At 40.6% G+C, this 21311-nt stretch overlaps 2 protein-coding genes and 1 long non-coding RNA gene across 6 annotated transcripts; 2 read left to right on the forward strand and 1 right to left on the reverse strand.

Annotated features, from left to right (window-relative positions):
- Positions 1-212: 212 nt before the first annotated feature.
- On the forward strand, positions 213-1793 carry LOC123985201 (stonustoxin subunit alpha-like; the record flags this gene model as incomplete). The annotated part of the gene is made up of 1 exon (XM_046072643.1): positions 213-1793. A coding segment is annotated over one exon (636 nt), but the record flags the coding sequence as incomplete, so codon positions are not given.
- A 1281-nt stretch (positions 1794-3074) lies between these two features.
- LOC123984799 (NXPE family member 3-like) lies at positions 3075-19201 on the reverse strand. Of its 4 annotated transcripts, XM_046071944.1 has the most exons (8): positions 19078-19197; positions 18069-18423; positions 13026-13223; positions 8909-9334; positions 8326-8621; positions 7236-7306; positions 4571-4777; positions 3075-4486 (listed from the first exon to the last, which is right to left on the reverse strand). In XM_046071944.1, exons 3-8 carry the CDS (start codon positions 13161-13163, stop codon positions 3933-3935), a joined length of 1692 nt encoding a protein of 563 aa, XP_045927900.1. In that variant the 5' UTR covers positions 13164-13223; positions 18069-18423; positions 19078-19197; the 3' UTR covers positions 3075-3932. The 4 variants fall into 4 exon arrangements, with proteins under 4 accessions (XP_045927900.1, XP_045927899.1, XP_045927901.1 ...); XM_046071943.1 differs by lacking the exon at positions 18069-18423 and having other exon boundaries at positions 19078-19201; XM_046071945.1 differs by lacking the exons at positions 18069-18423; positions 19078-19197 and adding an exon at positions 17151-17287.
- LOC123984804 lies at positions 19197-19985 on the forward strand. Its single transcript, XR_006828529.1, has 2 exons — positions 19197-19351; positions 19850-19985. It is a non-coding gene; the product is annotated as an uncharacterized LOC123984804 (long non-coding RNA).
- The last annotated feature ends 1326 nt before the right edge of the window (positions 19986-21311 follow it).

Consider the following 21311-nt stretch of genomic DNA (forward strand, 5'->3'; position numbering starts at 1 on the left):
ACAGATGTGTGGCAGTTGAATGCTATACTATACTATAGCTATATTGTTGAGGCCCTGTTTTGCAGAGACCCTGAGGGCTTAATTATTTTAGTTTATATTGTGCTTACATGGTGCATTTCACTGCAAGAAAATGTGTTTATAACTTTTGCCATTTGCCATTTTTACCCTGGGTCCCCCTAATTTGTTAATATAGTTTATTAATATAATTTATTTATGAAAAAAAAGCTGAAATAGCCATATCTGTGTTTTGTACAGATGCATGTACGCTGACTTTGGACACAAACACAGTTGCCAAGTCTCTCTTTCTGCACGATAGTGGAAAGCAGGTGACGTGGGTCAGGGAGACACAGCAGTACCCAGATCACCCCGACAGGTTTGAGAGTGTCTCCCAGGTGCTGTGTCGCGAAGGCCTCACCCGACGCCACTACTGGGAGGTGGAGTGGCGAGGACGCTGGGTGGACGTTGCTGTGGTGATGAGGGGGATCCGTCGGAGGGCTGGCTCTCACCTCTGTGGGTTTGGATACACAGATCAGTCCTGGAGTCTGTTCTGCTCTGAGGATCACTACAGCGCTCAGCATGACAACAAGCCTGTAGAAATACCAGCACCCCTGTCTCGCTCCCACAGGGTTGGAGTGTATCTGGACTGGCCTGGTGGCTCCCTGTCCTTCTACAGTGTCTCCTCTGGGACTCTCAGTCACCTTCACACGTTCCACGGCTCCTTTACTGAGCCTCTCTACCCCGGGTTTGGGATGGAGGAGGATGACTGTTCTGTCACTATTTGCACAGTAGAGTGTTTGCCAACATTAATTTCTCGGTCAGCTAGTGCAGAAAGAATTGAGGAATTTTGACTGCACGTTGATTTGGGTTGCTGAACATTGAAATGTGATGAATAGGAGCAAAAGAGAATTCTGAATGTTCACTTATGCTGTCTAAATGGATTTCAAACCTACAAGAAAAAACATATGTATGAAAACATGGACATTGTAAAAAAAAAAAAAGGATAATGCAAATTTGCTAGCATTTATCATGAAAAAGTCTGTTTCACTAAATAAGCTGTTATGTTGTGACAAATAAATGTACCTACCTAAAAGTAGTAGTAGTGAGTAAGGATAGCAAATATCAATCTACATTCATGCTAGCAGCTCTGTGAGGTTGCACTTCTGTAAAGCTGCACTTTGAGTTCAATGCTAACGTCAGCAAGCTAACATGATCAAAATGACAATGCTAACATGCTGATGTGTAGCTAATATGTTTACCATGTTCACCATTTAGTTAAGCGTGTTAGCATGCAAACATTTGCTATTTGACTCTATATGAATAGCAAAATAATAGAATTGTGAATTTTTGCCGAAACTGTCCAACCTATGTATTTTGCAGTTGTCACAATCAGACCTGAAGGACAATAAATATGACCACAGTGTTTTAAAAAAAAAGGTTAATCTTAAACAACCAACTGTAAACTTTTAAGTTATCTTGTTTGCAGTGTTTAATTTGCTAGTGCACACGAGGATTTTCAATCCATATCAGAGTAGTGATTCCGGGGACTTGGGATCTCACAGATCCCAGAAAAAACAAGTAGACTGTTGTCAGCTAGTTGCACTTTTGTGTGCTATCTTTTGCACAGAAAAACAAAAAACATTAAATCTGTGGATAAACCCATGGCTGAGAAGAGGGAATCAGCATGGTTTATTATAGAGCTGGGATGAGTGATGTGTGTTGTATCACCAGCTGCGTTCAATCCAGGCTGCTTATAACACTGCATATCTTTAAGGAATTCTGTAACTGTAACATCTTTTTCATTTACAGAGCACAACCATGTAATGTGCACCGCTACAACTTAATCAGCTTATAAACTACTGTAAGTCAATACATGCCCCCAGACTCTCAAACCAGTGTATGTTACACGAGCAACAATAAACCTGTAATCTGTTTGCAGCCTTAGTCGGCTACTTCAACTTTGGCAAGTAAACAAACACTCGTTCATCTTTTCACAACATCTTGTGAACAACAGTCGGACTTAACAAATGCTGAGCTAAACATGGTTACTAATGTGTTTTGCATTCAGCGATTCTTTTGTTGCTGTTGTATGAAGTTTTAAAGCCAAAGTTTACAATGAGTTCGTTTATACATAATCCTAGAAAGTGCAACACCTAAGAAGTTATGTTTCCCTACTTTCCATCAACAAACAACCAGGTATAACCACATTACCGTCATGCACCACTGGTGGAACTACTTTTTGTATTCATAAAGAAATGTCTTTTGATGAAATAAAACAAAGTCAAATTGTAGTGCGTCTGTTAGCCTACTGTTTTTGCCATACTTGGTAACCGTTTTATAAAAGCAATAGCTCACTTCAGGCCGTGATATTCAAAATTCAGACCTATCGCGAATTTAATCCTTGGAAAGCTTTCCACACGGGAGTTTTATCGCTGGACAACTGCCAAGTGTTCACACACAATAAACACAACTCGCCATTACTACAGCTGTATGAACCGCAAGTAAACATTTTGCTGAGATTTAATAGCAATGAAACTGATGCCGAAATAACTACAATATGCTGCAGATTTGTAAAACATAGGCCGAACAATGCCCCTTAACTGCTATAATAAACGTATACCATGGCCTGTCATGAGCTGTTGCTCAAGTATACAACTCTGTCAACAACAGTATCAGTTTTAACAGCAGTTTAAAGTAAATTCACTGCATTTAAATGTCACACTAGAGCACCAGCATCTCAGTCTGAAACTTCCACCGTGTGGGATAACAGTCTCTAGTGTATAAATCATCCCAGCAGTCATTTTGAGACAGATTTACGAGTTTTTGTAACTGTCAGAAAGAAAACAGTCACAATCACAGTCAGTCAGAATCATCTGAAATAATGCAGGCTAGAGTCTGGTACTTCTCACACATCCAAGGCTTACAACACTGAGACATCTGGGGAGCAGAGAAGTGTTCAAAAAGTGGGAAATAACTGGGATCTACCCCTGAATTGAGGCACAGCCTATATTTCAAGTTAGCAATTTGACCAGCTGCTAAGGAACCATGTGTGGAAAAGGCTAAGAGAGGGACAGAAATAAATATATTATTTAGCTTTAATGAGTTGTTTACTTTAACTGTAATAGTCAATGGTCCTTTCTTGTGTATTATCCACATTGTTGTCATATGTTTAATCATTTGCTGAATGATTGTTGCATTTTTATTCACAATCATCTGATCATTGATATATCATATGTATATATTACACGTATACACACACATATATATACACACACGCAATATATCGTGCAGTGCTCACATACTCTATATTCTTTAGGTAACCCGGACTTTTTACGCCTCCCTTTTTCAATTGCAAGGTATGGTCACTGAGTCTGACACACAGACACACACATGAGATATTTTGGGAGATAGGGTTATTCACTCTTGCCAAGAGAATGATTGGAAGATCGATACCACTCTGCATCCAGCAGCCAGTTAGCTTAGCGTAAAGACTGTAAAGGGGGGGGATGACAAGATGAAATGGTGAGTTGTTACATCTAGAAATGTACATTCCCATGAAGCTAAAAGTATATTTGTACATATTTGTTTAGAATAATCACAACGCTATCACCAATTGCACTTTAAGAAACTATGGTGAACTACAGTCACCACATTATACACGGTAGCAGAGCACAGGTTATCTTTAGATGTAAACATTTTAGGGATGCGTGTCCCAGCCTATTGTAATTTGTAGTAGCTATTTGAAATACCTGATCCCAACCTGGCTTGTAGCTGATTACTATCCTGTTATGTTTCTTTTGTGCTCACTCAAAATTCCTTGGTTGTAAATAGGTTAGAAAAAGTGCACTTAGCTGTGCATGGAATACTGATGGAAAAATGTGTAAACTCAGACTATATATTTGCATCCCCATTCCTCTCACCAAACAAACACACATCTAACCGCCCTTTTGAGGACATATGTAGGACAAGAGAACATCAATCATATTCTTAATAATGGGAGGTTGTGGGTGGAGGCTGTGCGGTAGGTGGTGGGCCAGACTCATCTCCCAGGCGTCCACCAGATGAACATTCAGTCCTTTGAACACGGCTCTGAGCACCTTGTCACGCTGCAGTGAGTACCAGTCGCTGTTGGTCAGCGTCTCATAAAGTGTCAAAGCTTTGAGGTTCGCGGTCCGGATGACGACCAGTGTGCCTGGAGCCCTGACCAACAGCCGCACCACCGCCCTGCGGATGCTCTGCAGCCGCTGTATGTAGAGCTCCATGGGGAAAGTGCTGAAGTGAGACCAGATGCCAATAACTACAACAGTGTTGCTGCCTCCAGTTAACCCATCTAGTTCATTGGCAATGTAACGCAGCTCAGTGGCTGGGACGTTGCCAAAACGGAGAGGAGGACCGTGGCAGCGATACGTCACCAAGATGTTGTTTGCATAGTCCAAGGCCATGAAAGGTCCAACTTGCTTTGGACTGTGCAGGTTAAACTCCTTAAGATCTAAAAGTATCACAGAGGGAACAGATGAAGCTGCAGTGTGAACAAAATCAAACTTCTGACAAGAAATCCCTGTGGATCAGTTACCTGGCAGTGCTGCGTTGAGGTGCTCAAACCACTGTCTGATGGTGGAGTCTCCATACAGGTGGACCTTCTTGCCTTTCAGACACTGATTGATGGCAGACGAGGTGTTGAATTGGTTGACCATGGTTCCACCTAGTGCTCGCCACGCACCCTGGTAGTAATAGCCAGAGGGTCCAGACTTCACACTGCTGCTCTTCACCTCCGGTTTACCTGAGAGGAAGTTAAGTTTAATGATGGGGTTATTTTATATTTTTCTTATTTTCAACATATCCCATGAAAAGCTAAGAACCAAGGTCTCCCTAACCTGTTTGTGACAATTAAGTTATTTCATTACAACTGAAGACGTGAAGTTTTATAATTCAGTCAGGACAACTTTCATCAAAGGCATTGTAGTAATGTTTGGCAGTATGGCTCTGTTGTGGGATTTCCATGACCTTCAACACGCTTTCGTGCCTGCATCTGTGCTGCACATGATAGCGTTGTTTGATTCTTATCACCAAAATTCTTGGCCTAAATTTATTTCCCGATATGATTCCAATAATGAAATATGCCCAATCGGCCAATACTTATTGGATCTACAATTATCGTGCATCCCTACCACAGCCTGAAAGGCAGAGCTGGGGTGGCGGTGGGTTATGAGCTGTTTGCAGTGTAAGCAACAAGGGCAGGCAGGCAACAGCAGCTTAAATAGGCGCCTTGTATGTAATTTGACAATGAATACTAAGAGAGAAATCAGCTGAGCTGTCAGCTGATGTGTCTGGCTTAAGATGGCTGCTATCAGCTGATGTACTTGGATTGTGAGCTGAGCTTGACTTCGTTGCCTTCGTGAACTAACGTTAAGCATGATATGTGTCACAAATACACTGTAATTTCCTGCTAGGTAGAGTGCATTTGTTGGACTATTTTCAACAGTGGATTAATACACATTTAGTGCACATGTATAGACCCCTTTTCTGTTAGTAAACATAATGGCGTTTTTTTGTGGGTGGAGCTTACTTGGAGGCAGAATTGGAAAAAAACGACAAGAACACGAGAGCACCTGTTTTAAAGGTGTGCTATGATCTCGACTGAAAACTAAAGGGGACAGAGCGTTTGCTGTCAGGGCCCCGAGGCTCTGGAACAGCCTGCCCGAGGAAATCAGGTCGGCTGAGTCAGTGAACTCTTTTAAGTCCCTTCTTAAAACATACTTTTATAGGAGAGCTTTTCCCGATCTTATTTGACTTTATTTTATCCCTTTTATTTTATTGTATTTTACTAATTTTATATTAAATTTTCATGCTCTTATCTTTTTTTTGTATTATTCTTTACACTTGTTAAAGCACTTTGTAACTTGTTTTTGAAAAGTGCTCTACAAATAAGGATTATTATTATTATTATTATTATTATGATATAAAGCAAACAACAACACATCAAGTAATGCAACGCTAGCTAAGTTGTGCATTAGCATGCTGTTGTTACAGTTGATACTGTGAAGCTAGCATGCAGAGTGGACGAAGCAGTCAAGAGCCAGCATACCAGCTCCCGACAGCAATACTCACTACTCTCCTGCTACCACACTTTGGCACCATAAACACAGCAGCTGCAACCTCAACTACACCTGGGCCCCTCCCCTGTCCTTCACTTTGGAGGAGGTGACAATGGAGCTGGGGAGGCTGCATCCTGGAAAAGTAACAGGCCCAGACAGCGTATGTCCAAGACTGCTTAAGGACTGTGCCACTCAACTGAGCGAGCCTCTCCAGAGAATCTTCAATCTGAGTCTACAACTGGGGAGGGTCCTGTTGCTGTGGGAAACATCATGGCTTGTTCCATTACCCAACGTAGGGCATCCGGACAAGATTAACATCTATAAACCAGTGGCCGTCAGATCACACATCATGAAGACCCTACAGAGGCTATTTCTTTGTTGACTGAGACCACATGTCAAACATGCACTAGACCCCATACAGTTTACACGCAAGGAACACACTGAAGTGGATGATGCTGTCCTATACATGCTCCACCGGGCCTATTCTCACCTGGATAAACTGGGAGGATATGTGAGGATAGTGTTCTTTTTGAGTTTTTAGTGCATTTAACACCATCCATCCCCTCATGCTTAAGGACAAACTGGAGGGGGTGAGGGTGAATCCCTCCTTCACTGCCTGGATTACCTTACAGATTACAGATGACCACAATTTGTCAGACTGGGGAGCTGTGTCTGTGGGATGGCGGTGTGCAGCAGGGGGCTCCACAGGAGACTGTTTTAGCTCCTTTCCTGTTCACATTGTACACAGCACAGACTTCAAATACAAATTCAAGCCCTGCCACATCCAGAAATACTCAGATGACACTGCTATTGTGTTGGTATTAGAAACGGACAGGAAGGGGAGTACAAGGACATGACAAAGACCTTCTGTGACTAGGGTGATAAAAACGGCCTCCTGAGGAACACCTCCAAAACCAAGGAGATGGTGGTGGACTTATATAGGTCTAAACCCCCCTGCAGCCGGTTAACATTCGAAGGGCAGACATTGAGGCGGTGCAGACCTATACATTTTTAGATGTACACCTGGATGATAAGCTAGACTGGTCCCTGAATACGGATGCCCTATACAGGAAGGGGCAGAGGTGGCTCTTTTTCTTGAGGATGTGCAGGTCCTTTGATGTCTGCAGTAAAATTATGCTTTACCTTTCTTTTTTGGCAACACTGTGACATTGGCAGGTCCTGAAGCCTGAATAGAGACCTTCATGTTGACACCACTGGAGAAAAGTCATAAAGAAAGTAAAAGCTTTTTTATTATACACCCATTGCAAATACAGTTTTTGCTCACATGTCATATGGTTGTAACCGTTAGTTGCTGTCCACGTAGAGTGACTTTAGTTATTTATTAGCATTAACCCTCATAACAAGTCAGGTAACACAATATTTTAGAGATTTGAGGGTCTACTGATGAAGCAACAAATCTGGGATGGAATAAGCTTCAAACTGTTTCAGCATACTTGGATAGCAATATCGCATACATAACAACCCGTCTCCCAGACACTATACAAAAACGTACATGTTTTTTTTCCAAATGTACATGTTGCTCATAGACACACTGAAGTCAGAAAAAAAGAGTTCCCAACTCAGGAAACCATCCTAGGAGCACATCAATGCAGATTATAACCCAGCTTTGCAGTTCCCCTCCGGTCTGCAGAGTATTGTAGTGTCTTCCAGCTAACTGCTTTTGGTGTTATGGCCTGCAATTTGCTATTTTGGTTGATTCTCACCCCTCTCCTCAACATATTTTATTAGACGCATCAAAAAGCGCTATGACTAACCAATTGTGCACTACCTACCACTAAATAGCAGACAGACAAAGTCAGCAACTAGCTGGTGAACATACCGGATTATTAGCAGATAGAAATTTAGATATTTCACTCATGAGCTGGTGGAGACCAAACTAGAGCTGAAAGGAGAGTGAATTTTGTATTTACATTTGCCAGGTGGCCAGAAGCACTCATAACGCATGCTAATGTTGCTGCATGCTTACTGGATGTGCAAATAGGCCACTGCTTTCTATCAGTTATAAGGTAATAATATGTCAACATTACTTTTATTGTGCACTGCCCCTACATGGAAAAAAAACCTATGAAAATTATTATTTTGATTTGAATTATATTAGACTGATTAGATTAGATTCAATCTCTAGTTACAAACTTGCTAAATTTCCCACAAACGATATACATATTTATTACAAGTCACACACAATGCCAGTCCTGTGTCTCTGCTTCCTCACCTTTGAAAGAGCTTCTCTTCCTCGGCTTTGAGGTTTTGATTGAATCCTCCCATGGAGTGGCTGATCCTGGCATCACAGTTGAGATTCTTTGGCTTGTAGCAGAACCAAGGCTCGCCTGTACGGAGGTCAGTGTAATTGCACAGCGGCTGCTGGGTTGGACGTAGGCAGACGTTACAGGTAGTAGTTTCAGAAAGAGAGCCTGAACGGAAGAGGCTCTGGAAATAAACCCTGTCTGGCTGTTCACTGGTCAGCCTGCGCAGCACTGTGACAGCCTCACTAGGGTGAACCAGCGTCACCTGATGGGACAGAGAACCAGAATTTTCACTAAGTCCAGTCATATCAAAAAAGGCAAATCAAATGAATACTGCTGCACACTATGTATTAGGCGTGCACAAGTTTGAGCTTTAGTCTACAATCTCTGGTGAACTGACCATTCACTTAACTAAACACCTCGAACAGAGATCTTCGAATCACAGCTTATCAACTGTAACTAGGCACAGCAGGAATGTGAAACTTTCAAACTTTTTTTTTTTACAGGTTTATATTTGGTATATCCCGTTCAGGCTAACATTAGCGGCCTCACCTCAACCTGTGCGCTTCCTTCCCAGAGTAAAGAGAACACAGCGGAGTAGGAGCCATTGAGATGATCCACCACTTGTCCAGCCACACCTGCACCAAGCTTCAGGTTGTGCAGCTGGGTGAGTACGACGTCTCCCCCAGACTTCTTGGGACGGCCCTGGAAGTCATACATTTTAATCATAATCTCCAGCTGATCCCCTACATGCCAACGTCCTCCTCCCCTCCCTGGGAGAATGATGAATTTGCTGTGTGCAGGATCACTGGTCTGCTCCAGGGAAAGAGGATCTAGTAGAACTGGAGTTTCAGGCCAAGCAATGGAGTCTAGTAGGAGGCGTTCCTCCAGAGATTTTTCCTTGGACAGTGATTGGAAAGTGCAGAAGACTTGATTGATGTCACGGTCTGGGGCTGGGATGGTGGGTTTCACTTTATGCTGGTCGAGAGAGAAGGTGATGAAGATGCATCAAACAAGTGTACTAAAACAACATCAAGACATCCAATTCACTCTACGTGGACAGCAAACTAACTGTTATCACCATATTAAAAATTACATGTTTGCAAAATATGTATATGCAATATGTGATTGTGCACAAATCAAAGTTCTGTATACTTCTTTTTGTCCCTTTTACACTTTATTCCTCTTTTTGCAATAAAGATTCAGGGATGAAAAAAAGATTCTGATTATTCCGACACCACATGAATGCTCCGCTCACCTCTCCCTTTCCAAGCGTGCAGGAGTTGGCTCCTGTGCTAAATAATATCTGTGGTCCTCCATTTGTTACTTCTTCTTCTTTTTCTTGTTTGTACGTACACATTCAACGTAGGCTTGGGCGATCTTCTCTATTTTCATATCGTCTGATCATGGCTACTTGAGATCACCGATTGGCAATCTGATCGCCAGGGGACAGTGTTACGTTGCAGCATATTAGTGAAATGCCAGCATGGAAGAAATAGGCTTATTACCTTTAAGAGAATCCACCAAAACATCTTTAAATGCTCAGTACAGTGTTTCCCACAGAATTACCATGTAACCATGGCAAGCAAGCGAACAAGCAGAGGTGCTGAGCAAATCAATGCGCTGTGCGCAACTCCACAGTGAATTATGGTTTTACTCAAATAAATCAGTGAATGGGAAACAGTGCAGTGTGGTGCAGATTCTAGAGACAGTTTTTGTGTCAACTTAGTTCTGATCTGAAAATCATCGCATTAAAAACCAATCACTGATCATCCCTTCAATAGTCCATAGGCCATCCAATCACCAATCGGCACAAGCCTAATTCTACGTAGTGAGAAACGCTCTCTGAAGAGTCCATTTTCGGCTACTGTAGAAACATGGTGGCGCAACTGGGCGACATCCATGTAAGTGGACCCCTGATATATGTAGCTAGAAATGGCTCATTCTTAAGTAATAAAAACCTATCCCTTCATTTTGTAAGGTCTTTATACACCACTGAAAACATAGTTGGATGGATATTGCATTGCATTTCTGTCAATAGATTCTCCTAAATATTACACACTGAACCTTTAAATCATCTTTAAGGACCCAGTTGCTGGGAGTGGAGGGAGGAATGAGAGGGTCTGTGTTTTGCTTTGTTTATGGTTATACAGAGTTGCATATAGATACATAGAGAAGGGCTAGAATTGGTCTTTGGGTGCCAAGGTTCCCTCTGGGACTCTCACTTTATTGTCGCATGTTGTCTTTATGTTGTGCTGTGTTTGTGTTGTGCCTTACTTTTACAATGAAAACATGTACCCCATATTAGTAATTGCGCTCATGCACTTTCGTACACCAATGATTGTTACTTATGCACCCCATTACCACTATTATTATTGCTTACTTATTTTATCATATTTGAATAAATAGAGACCTGAACAGCTACAATATGGCCCAGTCAAGATAGTAAATGTCTAAATTTCACCATATTCCTTTACTTTAAATTTTTTTGGTTAAAATTGAAGGATAACGTTAATCAAGGGGACTACATCCTACATGAAAAAAGTAGACTTTTTGGAGTGCTTCATTAACCTTGAGTCTGGGGTTGAAGGCAGTTTTCCTATAATAATAATAATAATAATAATAATAATAATACATTTTAAAAACATAACAAATAACAAAACATATATAGCAAAATATATGAACATTAGGTAAAAACATGTGGTCCAGAAATACATAAGAGTGTAGGGGCGACCATATAAATAACAAATAACAAACAGCAGCAGGTGCAATACAACATTATTTGAAGTAAAAAATCTAGTCCAAAAAGGTGAGCTTTGATAAGTGATTTGAAAGAGTACATGTCACTGCAATCTCGGACGTGTCTGGGTAAGTAGTTCCAAAGGGCCTGCGATGGTGAAAGCTCTGTCGCCCTAGGTACGGTGCTCGGTCCTGATTTGTGGGGAGAGGAGGTTCATTTCAGGGGAGCAGAGGTTACGGGAGAGATTGTGGCGGTGGAGCAGGTCTGTGAGGTAGGAAGGGGCCTTGTTATGGAGGGCTTTATTTGTGAGGAGGAGGATTTTGTACTGAATGCGTTGGGGAACAGGGAGCCAGTGAAGATTCTGGAGGACAGAGGTGATGTGGTCAGGGTTGCGTGTGTGGGTGAGGAGGTGGGCAGCAGAGTTTTGGATATATTGAAGTTTATTTAGGGCTTTGGCAGGTGAACCATAGAGGATGCTATTACAGTAGTCAGTTCTGGATGTAATGAAGGTGTGGATCAGGGTTTCAGCAGCAGAGAAGGTGAGTGGTTGAGGTGAAAGAAGGCTGTCCTGGTGACATGGTTGATTCAAAAGTGTGTTCAAAAGTGGAGTTGCAGTCAAAGATGACTCCAAGGTTGCAGATGTGTGGGGATGGAGACAAGGTGAAGTTGTTGATGGAAAGGCTAAAGTTGTTGGTGTTTTTTGTGAGTGATTTGGGGCCAATGATAATCATGTCAGATTTATTGAAGAAAAAGTTGGTTTGGATCCAGGTTTGTCGGTGAGGCAGTTGGTCAGAGTTGCAGAGGTGTATGTAGTGATGGATTTGGTGGAGATGTAGATCTGGATGTCATCGGCGTAGCAGTGGAAGTGGAGGCCATATCTACATATAATAATATGGAGTGGCAGGATATAAATGATGAACAAGAGAGGACCAAGCACCGAACCTTGGGGGACGCCTTATGACAAAGGAGCAGTGGAGGAGGTGCAGTTATTGATGTTGATGAACTGTTGTCTGTTGGTGAGGCAAGAGCAGAGCCAGGAGAGTGCGGTGCCAGTGCTGCAGTGAGGTCGAGCATGATTAGGATGGTGAGGTGACCAGAGTTGGCGGAGAGGAGGAGAGGAGGAGGTCATTGGTTCTTTTGATGAGGGCTGTTTCAGTGCTATGTTGTGAGCGGAATCCAGATAGAAATGGTTCGAACTGGTTGTTAGTGGTGAGGTGGGTTTGAATTTGAGCAGCAACAACACGTTCTAGGATTTTTGATAGGAAGGGGAGATTGGAGATAGGTCGGAAATTGGACATAATGGTTGAGACCAGGTTTCTTGAGGATGGGCGTGACAGCTGCAACTGAGTGTTGTGGGGACTGATCCGGATGTGAGGGAGGAATTAATGATTTTCATGATGAGTAGGGTGAAGAGGGTGATGGATGGAAGGCAGGTCGTGATGAGGGATGATGGGATGGGGTCTAAGCTGCAGGTGGAGTTATTCATTTTTGTGGTGAATTAGGGTTAGACGGAAAACAGTCTCCAACAAATACTCTTTATTCTTTATTTGAGTAATTTTTGCTTAAAATTACAGTGCCTACCTGTTTTACGAGCATCAGTTGTCAATTTTAAAACATACTGTATATATCTGTGACCCATTTCCAAAGATTTATGTCTTCAGTAGGAACGAATGGGAACCAGTAGGTTGGAACACATTGATGGTTTTGGTATTGTCATTAGATGGAAAGAACAGAATAATGCCTTCCATGTCCTTTAATTAGCGAAGCTGCTGCTGTCAGCAAAGCAGTGCAAGATTTACAAGGTGAAACTATGTTAACTCAAGTTGCAATGACGTACATTGCTGTTACTCTGAGCCACATTGCACTCTAACAAAATCCTGAAATCTGACATTTATGCTTCAAATGATCCCACTAAAACCAAGTTCTCACCTCCAGGAAATCCATCTTACGTAGCACAAAGATGAAGCCAAACACAGCCTGAGAGAGGACGATGAAGAAGATGACGATGATTCTGTACTTTGTGAGGCGCATGCTGACCACCTTTCTTATGCAAGCTCTGACCTTCATGATCAGTGTTCAGTCTTCATCTCTGGCCGCAGAATTGCACTGTGACAACTTCATCTGTTCCTGGATTTTTTTAAAAAGGGGGACATCTTGTTATGATAAAAAGTATTACTTGCATAAACTTGAACTCAAATGGCAAATGTCTGGCTTTCAATCATTAGGACTAAACTAAACAGTTACCCAGGACATTGATGGATCAACCAACAACTAAGTCTACAACCAAAGACAGCAGCCTTCCAGTTCAACATGATGATTCATTCCCAGGTGATGCTATGATGTACACTATTTAACTACATTTGGACAATGATGTGTTTTGGATCTACATTTCTGACACCACACTTGCAGATTGTGGTTCCCTTACAACAAGTTGCACAAACAATCTGTTTTCACTAGTGTCCTGTTAATTACAGTTTTGCACAATTATTCAAATGTTTTTCTGCCAAGACTGCAAATGCAGATGATGTAAAAGAAATATGTGCCGGGAACAAACAAACAAATGAACAATCTCAATTTTTTCAGCTTTAGTTTACAGGGAACATCAGGAGCAGCTCCAAACAGGACTTCTTAAAAACATAGTACAATAAGTATTATAATTAAGAGATGAGAAACATGCTACTATACAGGCTACTTGTGAATTTCACCCCCCCAATTTTTTTTAATTTATTGTTAAAACCTTATGCTTGGGACTTTAATCAATTGCCTGAAGTGTTTTACTGGGTGCATGTGTGGGCATGGTCGCCGTGATTATGTGGTTGCCATGGTGACATTGGTGAGAGTGCAGACGCTCTGGTCAGAGCTGTCCCTGTTATGACCAGAGGTAAGCTGCTGTTGAACTGTGCTCCACCCATATAAAAGTTTATAAAAGTTAATAGGTTATGTATGTTATGTCCCACTCACCCTGTGTGAGAATTTTTAAGTAATTCGGTCTCAAACCTAAAGGCTAACGTTAGCATGCTAGGCGGCCCCAGTACAGAGGGGAGGAAACATTGTGTATTACGGCTAATGGCTGAATTCTGTCTGTTATCAGGAGAGCTATATCTGATTGACACACATAGACCTAGCTCATGTTTGCTGTCTTTCAAATTGTGAATGCAGGTATCGAGATGTCCTTTTTGTATTTTGATTTTAGGGTAATTGATTACATCTCTGCCATGTTTGTGCCTTTTGGAGAGTTTTGTATGCAATTACCAGATGAATAATATGTCTTGCTGTGTAGTAACTGTCCAAGAAGCCAGTGCTCCAGTTTTTTCGGTGCGTGAATTTCTAGCATTTTATTTATTTGTTAGCAATAATTAGCACACATTGGTGTGAGCACTCGCTGTAAAAAACTTGTTAGCTTATCTCTTGGTTGGTGCTGTAGCACATGTTTTTATCATGAGCATGTGAAACATTCCTAATAGTTAATTTGTTAAAGAGGGAAAAAAAAAAATTTGTGTAAGTGGGGACCAAACACACAAGCCTTCGATTGAATGGCCTGTGCATTACTAACTGAGCTAACCAGACCCACTAGCCTATTTGTCAACCCCTGACCTACAGCATTAAAAACAGCATTAATAACGCTGAAACAGCACGACAAGAGATCCTGCTAGATATTCAGTTCTTCCTTACAACTTCATAAAATTTTAACAACTCCGTTTTAACACATTCGTGTTTACATACATACGAACCTGCGTGATGTGATAACTCAGTTTCAACAATTCACTACCACATCGGAACATATGTCTGTCTGTACCTGTCCCCGTGAGCGCACCCTGTTCTCGCTGTTGCAGAGCTGAGCAGCATAATCACCGCCTGCATGAGCAGCTTTTCTGTTCCCCTGCAAGTGCTCCCCACAGTATATCTGTATATTAGTATATTTGTTACACAGTCTAATTTCTTCATTCATTAGAAAGATTTTAATTTTCTGTTTTTTCCTCCATTAACTTATTATGGAGATCGTTAAAGTCAGAGAGATATGAGGGAGAGATTCTGAATGTGCAGAACATTTTGAACATGAGCAGAAAACCTGCTGAAACACAGGAGCTATCTAAGTCCAGGAGTTTGAATGACAATCAGTTCATTTATAATTAAGGTGGAAAGGTGCCGCATGCACATTTAAGAGGTTACTTCCCCAAACAACTGACTCAGCAGGGATTGTGTTCACTCAGCAAGGATTTTATTGAGTGAAAACAAGTGATCTACAGGAGAATACATATTTAAAAGTAATAGCCAGAATGCCTGAGAGCCTTACTCTATTATATTCTATTGTTTGTTTTGTTTTGAATTTGTACCTGCTGCCTGTTTTTTTCTCTTTAGCCTATGTAAACAAAGACATTTCACCATAAATTAATGCAGAAAAGGGGGGAGATCACCCAGACCTCCCTGTCCGCTCCAGCGCATTTCTACAAAATATTTACCCCATAAATTCACTAGAATGAAAGAAAACCGTCTCTGTTTGAAAAATTTTGTGGGGGCAGTATAAAATCTTACCCAGGGCTCCAACAATGTGAGGGACGGCCCTGGTAAAACTGAATGTTTTTTGTTAAAACTCAGAGGAAAATGTTTCCCATACTGAGAAACTGTTCTCATACTGAGAGATTCTAGGCAGACATGGAGTTTATTCAAGCTTATGTCATTCTGGTGTTTCTTTTTGTTTTAAGGATGTTTTCTTTTGTGTTTTTGATTTCAGGAGGGATAAGAGAGGAAAATATTTCATAGAAAATCTTTTATTCTTACTTGCTGAATACCATATCCACAGATGTACTGGTTCTAAACCGTTCTTCCCTTTCTTTAAGATTGATCTTAATTTTTTGGACCATAAAATAGGCTAATCATGAAATTATAAAGCTCAAAGGACTGTACAATATGCTGACCTAAATATTGAAACTCTCAACAGAAATTGGTGCTTTAAATCCAGATTTTGTCGTGTAACCCTGAAAAAAGGAAAGGTTGTTTGTTTCTTTATAGGTATATAAAATTTACGTAAACAACTGCCAGGAATATGTTCACGAGGCAGTCCGCAGCTGCTGCACACGGCACGCGCAGCGTCAGGCAAGTTTGGAAACCAGGAGGAAAACACCGGAAATGCAACAGTTGGATTACTCTAAACGTTCACAGAATATAAACTTTGGATCTTTTATCACCATTTATGAACCTCACAAAGAAAATAATACTATATCGTTTTTAACATTAGGTCTTGTTTGCAGTAGTAGGCCTAATCATTACGTCAGTTTTCACTTTAGCTGTAATTACGTGGGCTACATCAGAGAGAGAGAGAGAGAGAGAGAGAGAGCAACTAGGTTTCGTTTTTTATGAAAACGCCTTTGATTCTTCTGATCGTTTTACCTTTACGGACTAAAGGAATTTACATAATCGAGGAATGGACACACATTCGGACTTTATGCTTCAAAAGGAGGGACCACTTTCTTCCGTCTCTCTTGTATACCATGCCAGCAGGCGATATCTATCGTAAATAAACACATTGTTGCTTGTTTCCCGTAAAATAAACTGAACGATTGAATTGTGGAGAATCTAACCGATCTAACGGTGTACAGCATGTCCGTTTTGACAAATGCTAAAACATTTTTATTTGTTCTGTATCTTAGCAGATAGGCCCAGAACTCGTACGTTCATATTTATACAAAATACAATCAACAAATAAATAAGATGAATTATTATAGGTAGCCTAAATGATAAAAGTAGTTCAAATCAGCCTCAACTTTACCAGCTGCAACATTAAAGTGATACATGCATCAACACAATACCATGATATATATTTCTGAAATGGGCCATTGTGCACAACTGAAGGCTACTTGTGGTACTTTAAGTAGGCTATAGCCTTTGATGCTAATACTTTGATACTTCTACAAAGTACAACATTTCCCTGTTGTGGAGTAGTAGATCTATCTCAAAACTATACACATATTAGAAAATTTAGTGGCAACATTTAGTTTTATGATGTCTATAAAACCAGACTTTAAATATAGGCTACTCAAATAAATCATGTTTTACCTGAGCAGAGACTCATTTCGAGGCAACATGGAGATGATCTCTTGGTGGGATTCTGCAGTTTCCTTTTGTAGACAATTTTGTTCTCTTTGCTCAACATTCAGGAAATACATGTGTGCAGAGCTCCACATGCTATTAGGCAATTTAACTCGCATATGCCCCTAAAATAGATGCACCAGAACAAGTATTTACAAGCACTGAAACATTTACAGTGGGCTACATTACTGCAGTAATCACAGTTTTAAATCAAACTGAGCTGTATGAAGCTGTAACTGATCAATAAACAATAATTTGTCATGCTGGGATCTGTCCCACTGATGATGGGACTGTCATAGTTATCATCTTTAAGATGATGTGAATATTTCTGAGTGACGATGATTGTGGAGCAGCTGAAACAACTTAAAGTGAGTTTTCCTGCATAGGCTATAATCTTAATGTGTTTTGACACTATTTCATTAAATGCGAAATGAGCACAAATTTTAATTTAAATTAGCCTAGATGTCTAAAAATGTAGGCTACACTCAGTTTGAACCTGGACACATTTTCAACTACAAATCACCTAAATAATTATAATGGGGATCGGACTATGTCTTTACAATCCTAGGTCAATAAGTAAACTATGTCTTCTCTGTTTTGATCCATATTTTCATCTTTACTTATTGCTACCTAAATTTTGTGCCGTGAGGTTCCAGGAATTTAAAAATCCAATGTAACATACAGTGAATAGGCTTTCTGCACTTGATCATTAATTCAGGTCTGGTAAATGAATAAGAGGGCTGTACTGAATAAAATGTGGACTAAGATTGTTAACTTATTGACTCCTTCCCCCACTCCTGTCTTTTAAGATAAATGTGATTGTCTGCATTGGCAGCACTCATATTTCTAGTACCAAGGTATCCAAAGGCTTTGCTCTTTATTTACCCGTTGCCCTAGTGAAGAGTAGTATTGGAGCTCCACTGATGATCACACACTTCCATCAGGTTTCAAACAAACTCAGAGTTGATCGAAATAGGCCTCATTCTGATCAGCTGTTCTGGAACTGAAAATTCTGAGTTTCCCATCTCAGACTTAATCTACTCAGAGGTCAGGGTTCAGCTCAGAGATTGTTGAACCTGCTTTCTGAAACAGGGCCCATGCTGTAGATCGTGCATCAGCAGTGGACAGATGTAGATTTATCTTCTTAACCACCCACATGTGACACGTGAAGTATGCCCCAGTGTGGTGACCATCTTCTTCTAACAGATTTGCATAGCTGTAGACTCCCGCTCCAAAGCCACTAATTAACATAGAGCATAAAAATAAAAAACGAAGATGTTAAATTCCAAAAAGAAAAGTAACATGCCAAATGAAACAGGATATGTTTTTTTTTTTTTAATTCATTCGAATTTTCTTATGTTTTGATTTTAAATTACACATTTCAGTTCATGCATGTAAAGGGGATTTATTCAGGGATTCTACTCGAGTAGCTTTGCATGATTCACGATTGAAAAAAATCCTGATTTATCTTATACACGCCCTTCAGACAGTAAAGCGTCCTCCTTGGCTGAAGCTCAGCAGATATTATATTCCTATAAACTTCAGAATTCATCCGTCTGGATCTGTTTTCTGTCACATCATCAACAAACACTATGACCCAGTGCTACTGGAAGCCATGCATGCCCATGCCATCACACTTCCCCCAACCGTGTTTTACAGATGATTTTGAATGCTTCAGATCATGAGACGTTCCAAGCCTTCTCTTTACCGTTTTCTTCCCATCATTCTGTCACAGGTAGATCTTAGTTTCATCTGTCCAACGAATGCTGTTTAAGTCTAATCTGTCCTGTCTATTCATGAGGCTTATGAATGGATTGCACCTTGTGGTGAACACTCTGTATTTGCTCTAGTGAATTATTCTCTTTATGATAGACTTGAATCATGATTTGCCTACCTCCTGAAGAGTGTTCTTCACATGGCTGGATGTTGTGAAGGTTTTTTTCTTTACAATGGAAAAGATCCTACGATCATGCACCACTGTTGTCTTCCGTGGACGTCGAGGCCTTTTTGTGTTGCAGTGCGCACCAGTGCGCTCTTTTTTTCTCAGAATGTAACTGTTGATTTGGCCACTCCTAATGTTCCTGCTATCTCTCTGATTGAATGTTTATTTGTTGCAGCCTAAGGATGGCCTGTTTCGCTTGCACTGAGAGCTCCTTTGACCCGATGTTGTGAGTTCACAGCAGCACTTAACAAATGTGAATGCCCATCTGGAATCAACTCCAGACCTTTTACCTTCTTAACTGATAACACACCTGTCCATAAAACAGCTTTTGAGTCAATTCTCTAATTATGTTTGGTCCCTTGAAAAAGAGGGGGCTACATATTAAAGAGCTTTATTTCCTAAACCCAATGTGATATATAATTAAGCTGAGAGACTGCACTTTAAGCCCATATTCATTATTTAACAGCAACTTGAAGATGTTTAAGTAAACAGCCAAAATAACAAAACTTGTATCAGTGTCCAAATGGACCTCACTGTTGCTGTCTAATCATAATGCTTTGTTTGCAAGTGATGAACAATCATCTGTTTTTTCTGTCTTTTATTACAGCTCATTGATCATGAAACTCCAATTGGAAATGTGTCATCTGTTGTTAAGAACTTTTGTCAATTTTTTGTTAGTTTACTAACTGTGATTTCACTATTTTGGTTTGAGCGCCATCTTTAGGCCAACATGCACTACTTCAGTTCTTCCTTCAGTCCATGAGGAGAACCCACAGAGATGGAAAGAGAGGGAAACATTATACAACTGATTGTGGGTGAAAAAAAACCCTGTATTTTGATGACATAAATGTTTTACTGTGTGTGAGATCCTTACTTACTTCCTGGTGAGGTTCTCTATCTCTTCAGTGAGTCTTTAGCAACACATCTATTATTATGCGTCTTTTGCTGATCTCTACTTCACAGCACAATCCCAGCATTTCTTCAGAATCTTTAGCGATGATGCCAGAAAGGATCAACTTGGAAATCGGTGGTTGTCGGTGTGAGATATGCAAATTAAAGTGAACATACATTTACTATAACCTCCTTTATGGACGGGTATGGTAACTGATGAAAACTGATACAACAGCCAAAAATTATATATCAACCATGAAGAAATATAGTGGAAGGTGTCAGTTAGATGTGCAATTACACATCCTGTCGTTATGTGTTTATATGATACAAAAATTACTTTAAAATGAAATGGTATTTTAGCTAAATTTAGGTGCTCAGTAAACTTGAATTTTGTCTTACTGAGATCTGGTTTTGAGGGAGGAAAAAAAACTAACAGACTTTTTGGGGGAGTAAGTAATGCATGGATCTATATCTCATTTTCTTTCAGCATATAATCAGGTTTGAAGTTGAACTGACAAAGAAAAAAAGTAGAGTTTTGTTTTGAATAATTTCCTCCATCTGCCATCTGAGTTTAATTTCACACACGTGTTCATATGCATGCTGCCATCTTTCAGCCTTTTCACTTCACATGTTGTAGTGTTATATTTGTCCAACAAATGGCAGGATAGAGATATATTTAAAACCGAGAGTGCGGGTTCTGTGATCCTGATCTGGTTACTTTCTTTCATTCTGTCTGTGTCTTTTTGTTTAGATTAGGCACAGGTCAGTTGGGTCTGAAAGCTCTGGGACAGATGTGTGGCAGTTGAATGCTATACTATACTATAGCTATATTGTTGAGGCCCTGTTTTGCAGAGACCCTGAGGGCTTAATTATTTTAGTTTATATTGTGCTTACATGGTGCATTTCACTGCAAGAAAATGTGTTTATAACTTTTGCCATTTGCCATTTTTACCCTGGGTCCCCCTAATTTGTTAATATAGTTTATTAATATAATTTATTTATGAAAAAAAAGCTGAAATAGCCATATCTGTGTTTTGTACAGATGCATGTACGCTGACTTTGGACACAAACACAGTTGCCAAGTCTCTCTTTCTGCACGATAGTGGAAAGCAGGTGACGTGGGTCAGGGAGACACAGCAGTACCCAGATCACCCCGACAGGTTTGAGAGTGTCTCCCAGGTGCTGTGTCGCGAAGGCCTCACCCGACGCCACTACTGGGAGGTGGAGTGGCGAGGACGCTGGGTGGACGTTGCTGTGGTGATGAGGGGGATCCGTCGGAGGGCTGGCTCTCACCT

This window comes from Micropterus dolomieu, linkage group LG16 (genome assembly GCF_021292245.1).
Source record: "Micropterus dolomieu isolate WLL.071019.BEF.003 ecotype Adirondacks linkage group LG16, ASM2129224v1, whole genome shotgun sequence".
Taxonomy (NCBI): domain Eukaryota; kingdom Metazoa; phylum Chordata; class Actinopteri; order Centrarchiformes; family Centrarchidae; genus Micropterus; species Micropterus dolomieu.

Bases quoted from the DNA above. Each gene is read 5' to 3' on its own strand.
- LOC123984799 (XM_046071943.1), bottom strand. From the start codon at position 13,163: ATGAAGGTCAGAGCTTGCATAAGAAAGGTGGTCAGCATGCGCCTCACA. The intron at 9,335-13,025 runs GTGAGAACTTGG...TCTCTCGACCAG, and splicing joins GTAAGATGGATTTCCTGGAG to CATAAAGTGAAACCCACCAT. The intron at 4,487-4,570 runs GTAACTGATCCA...TGATACTTTTAG, and splicing joins CCTCAACGCAGCACTGCCAG to ATCTTAAGGAGTTTAACCTG.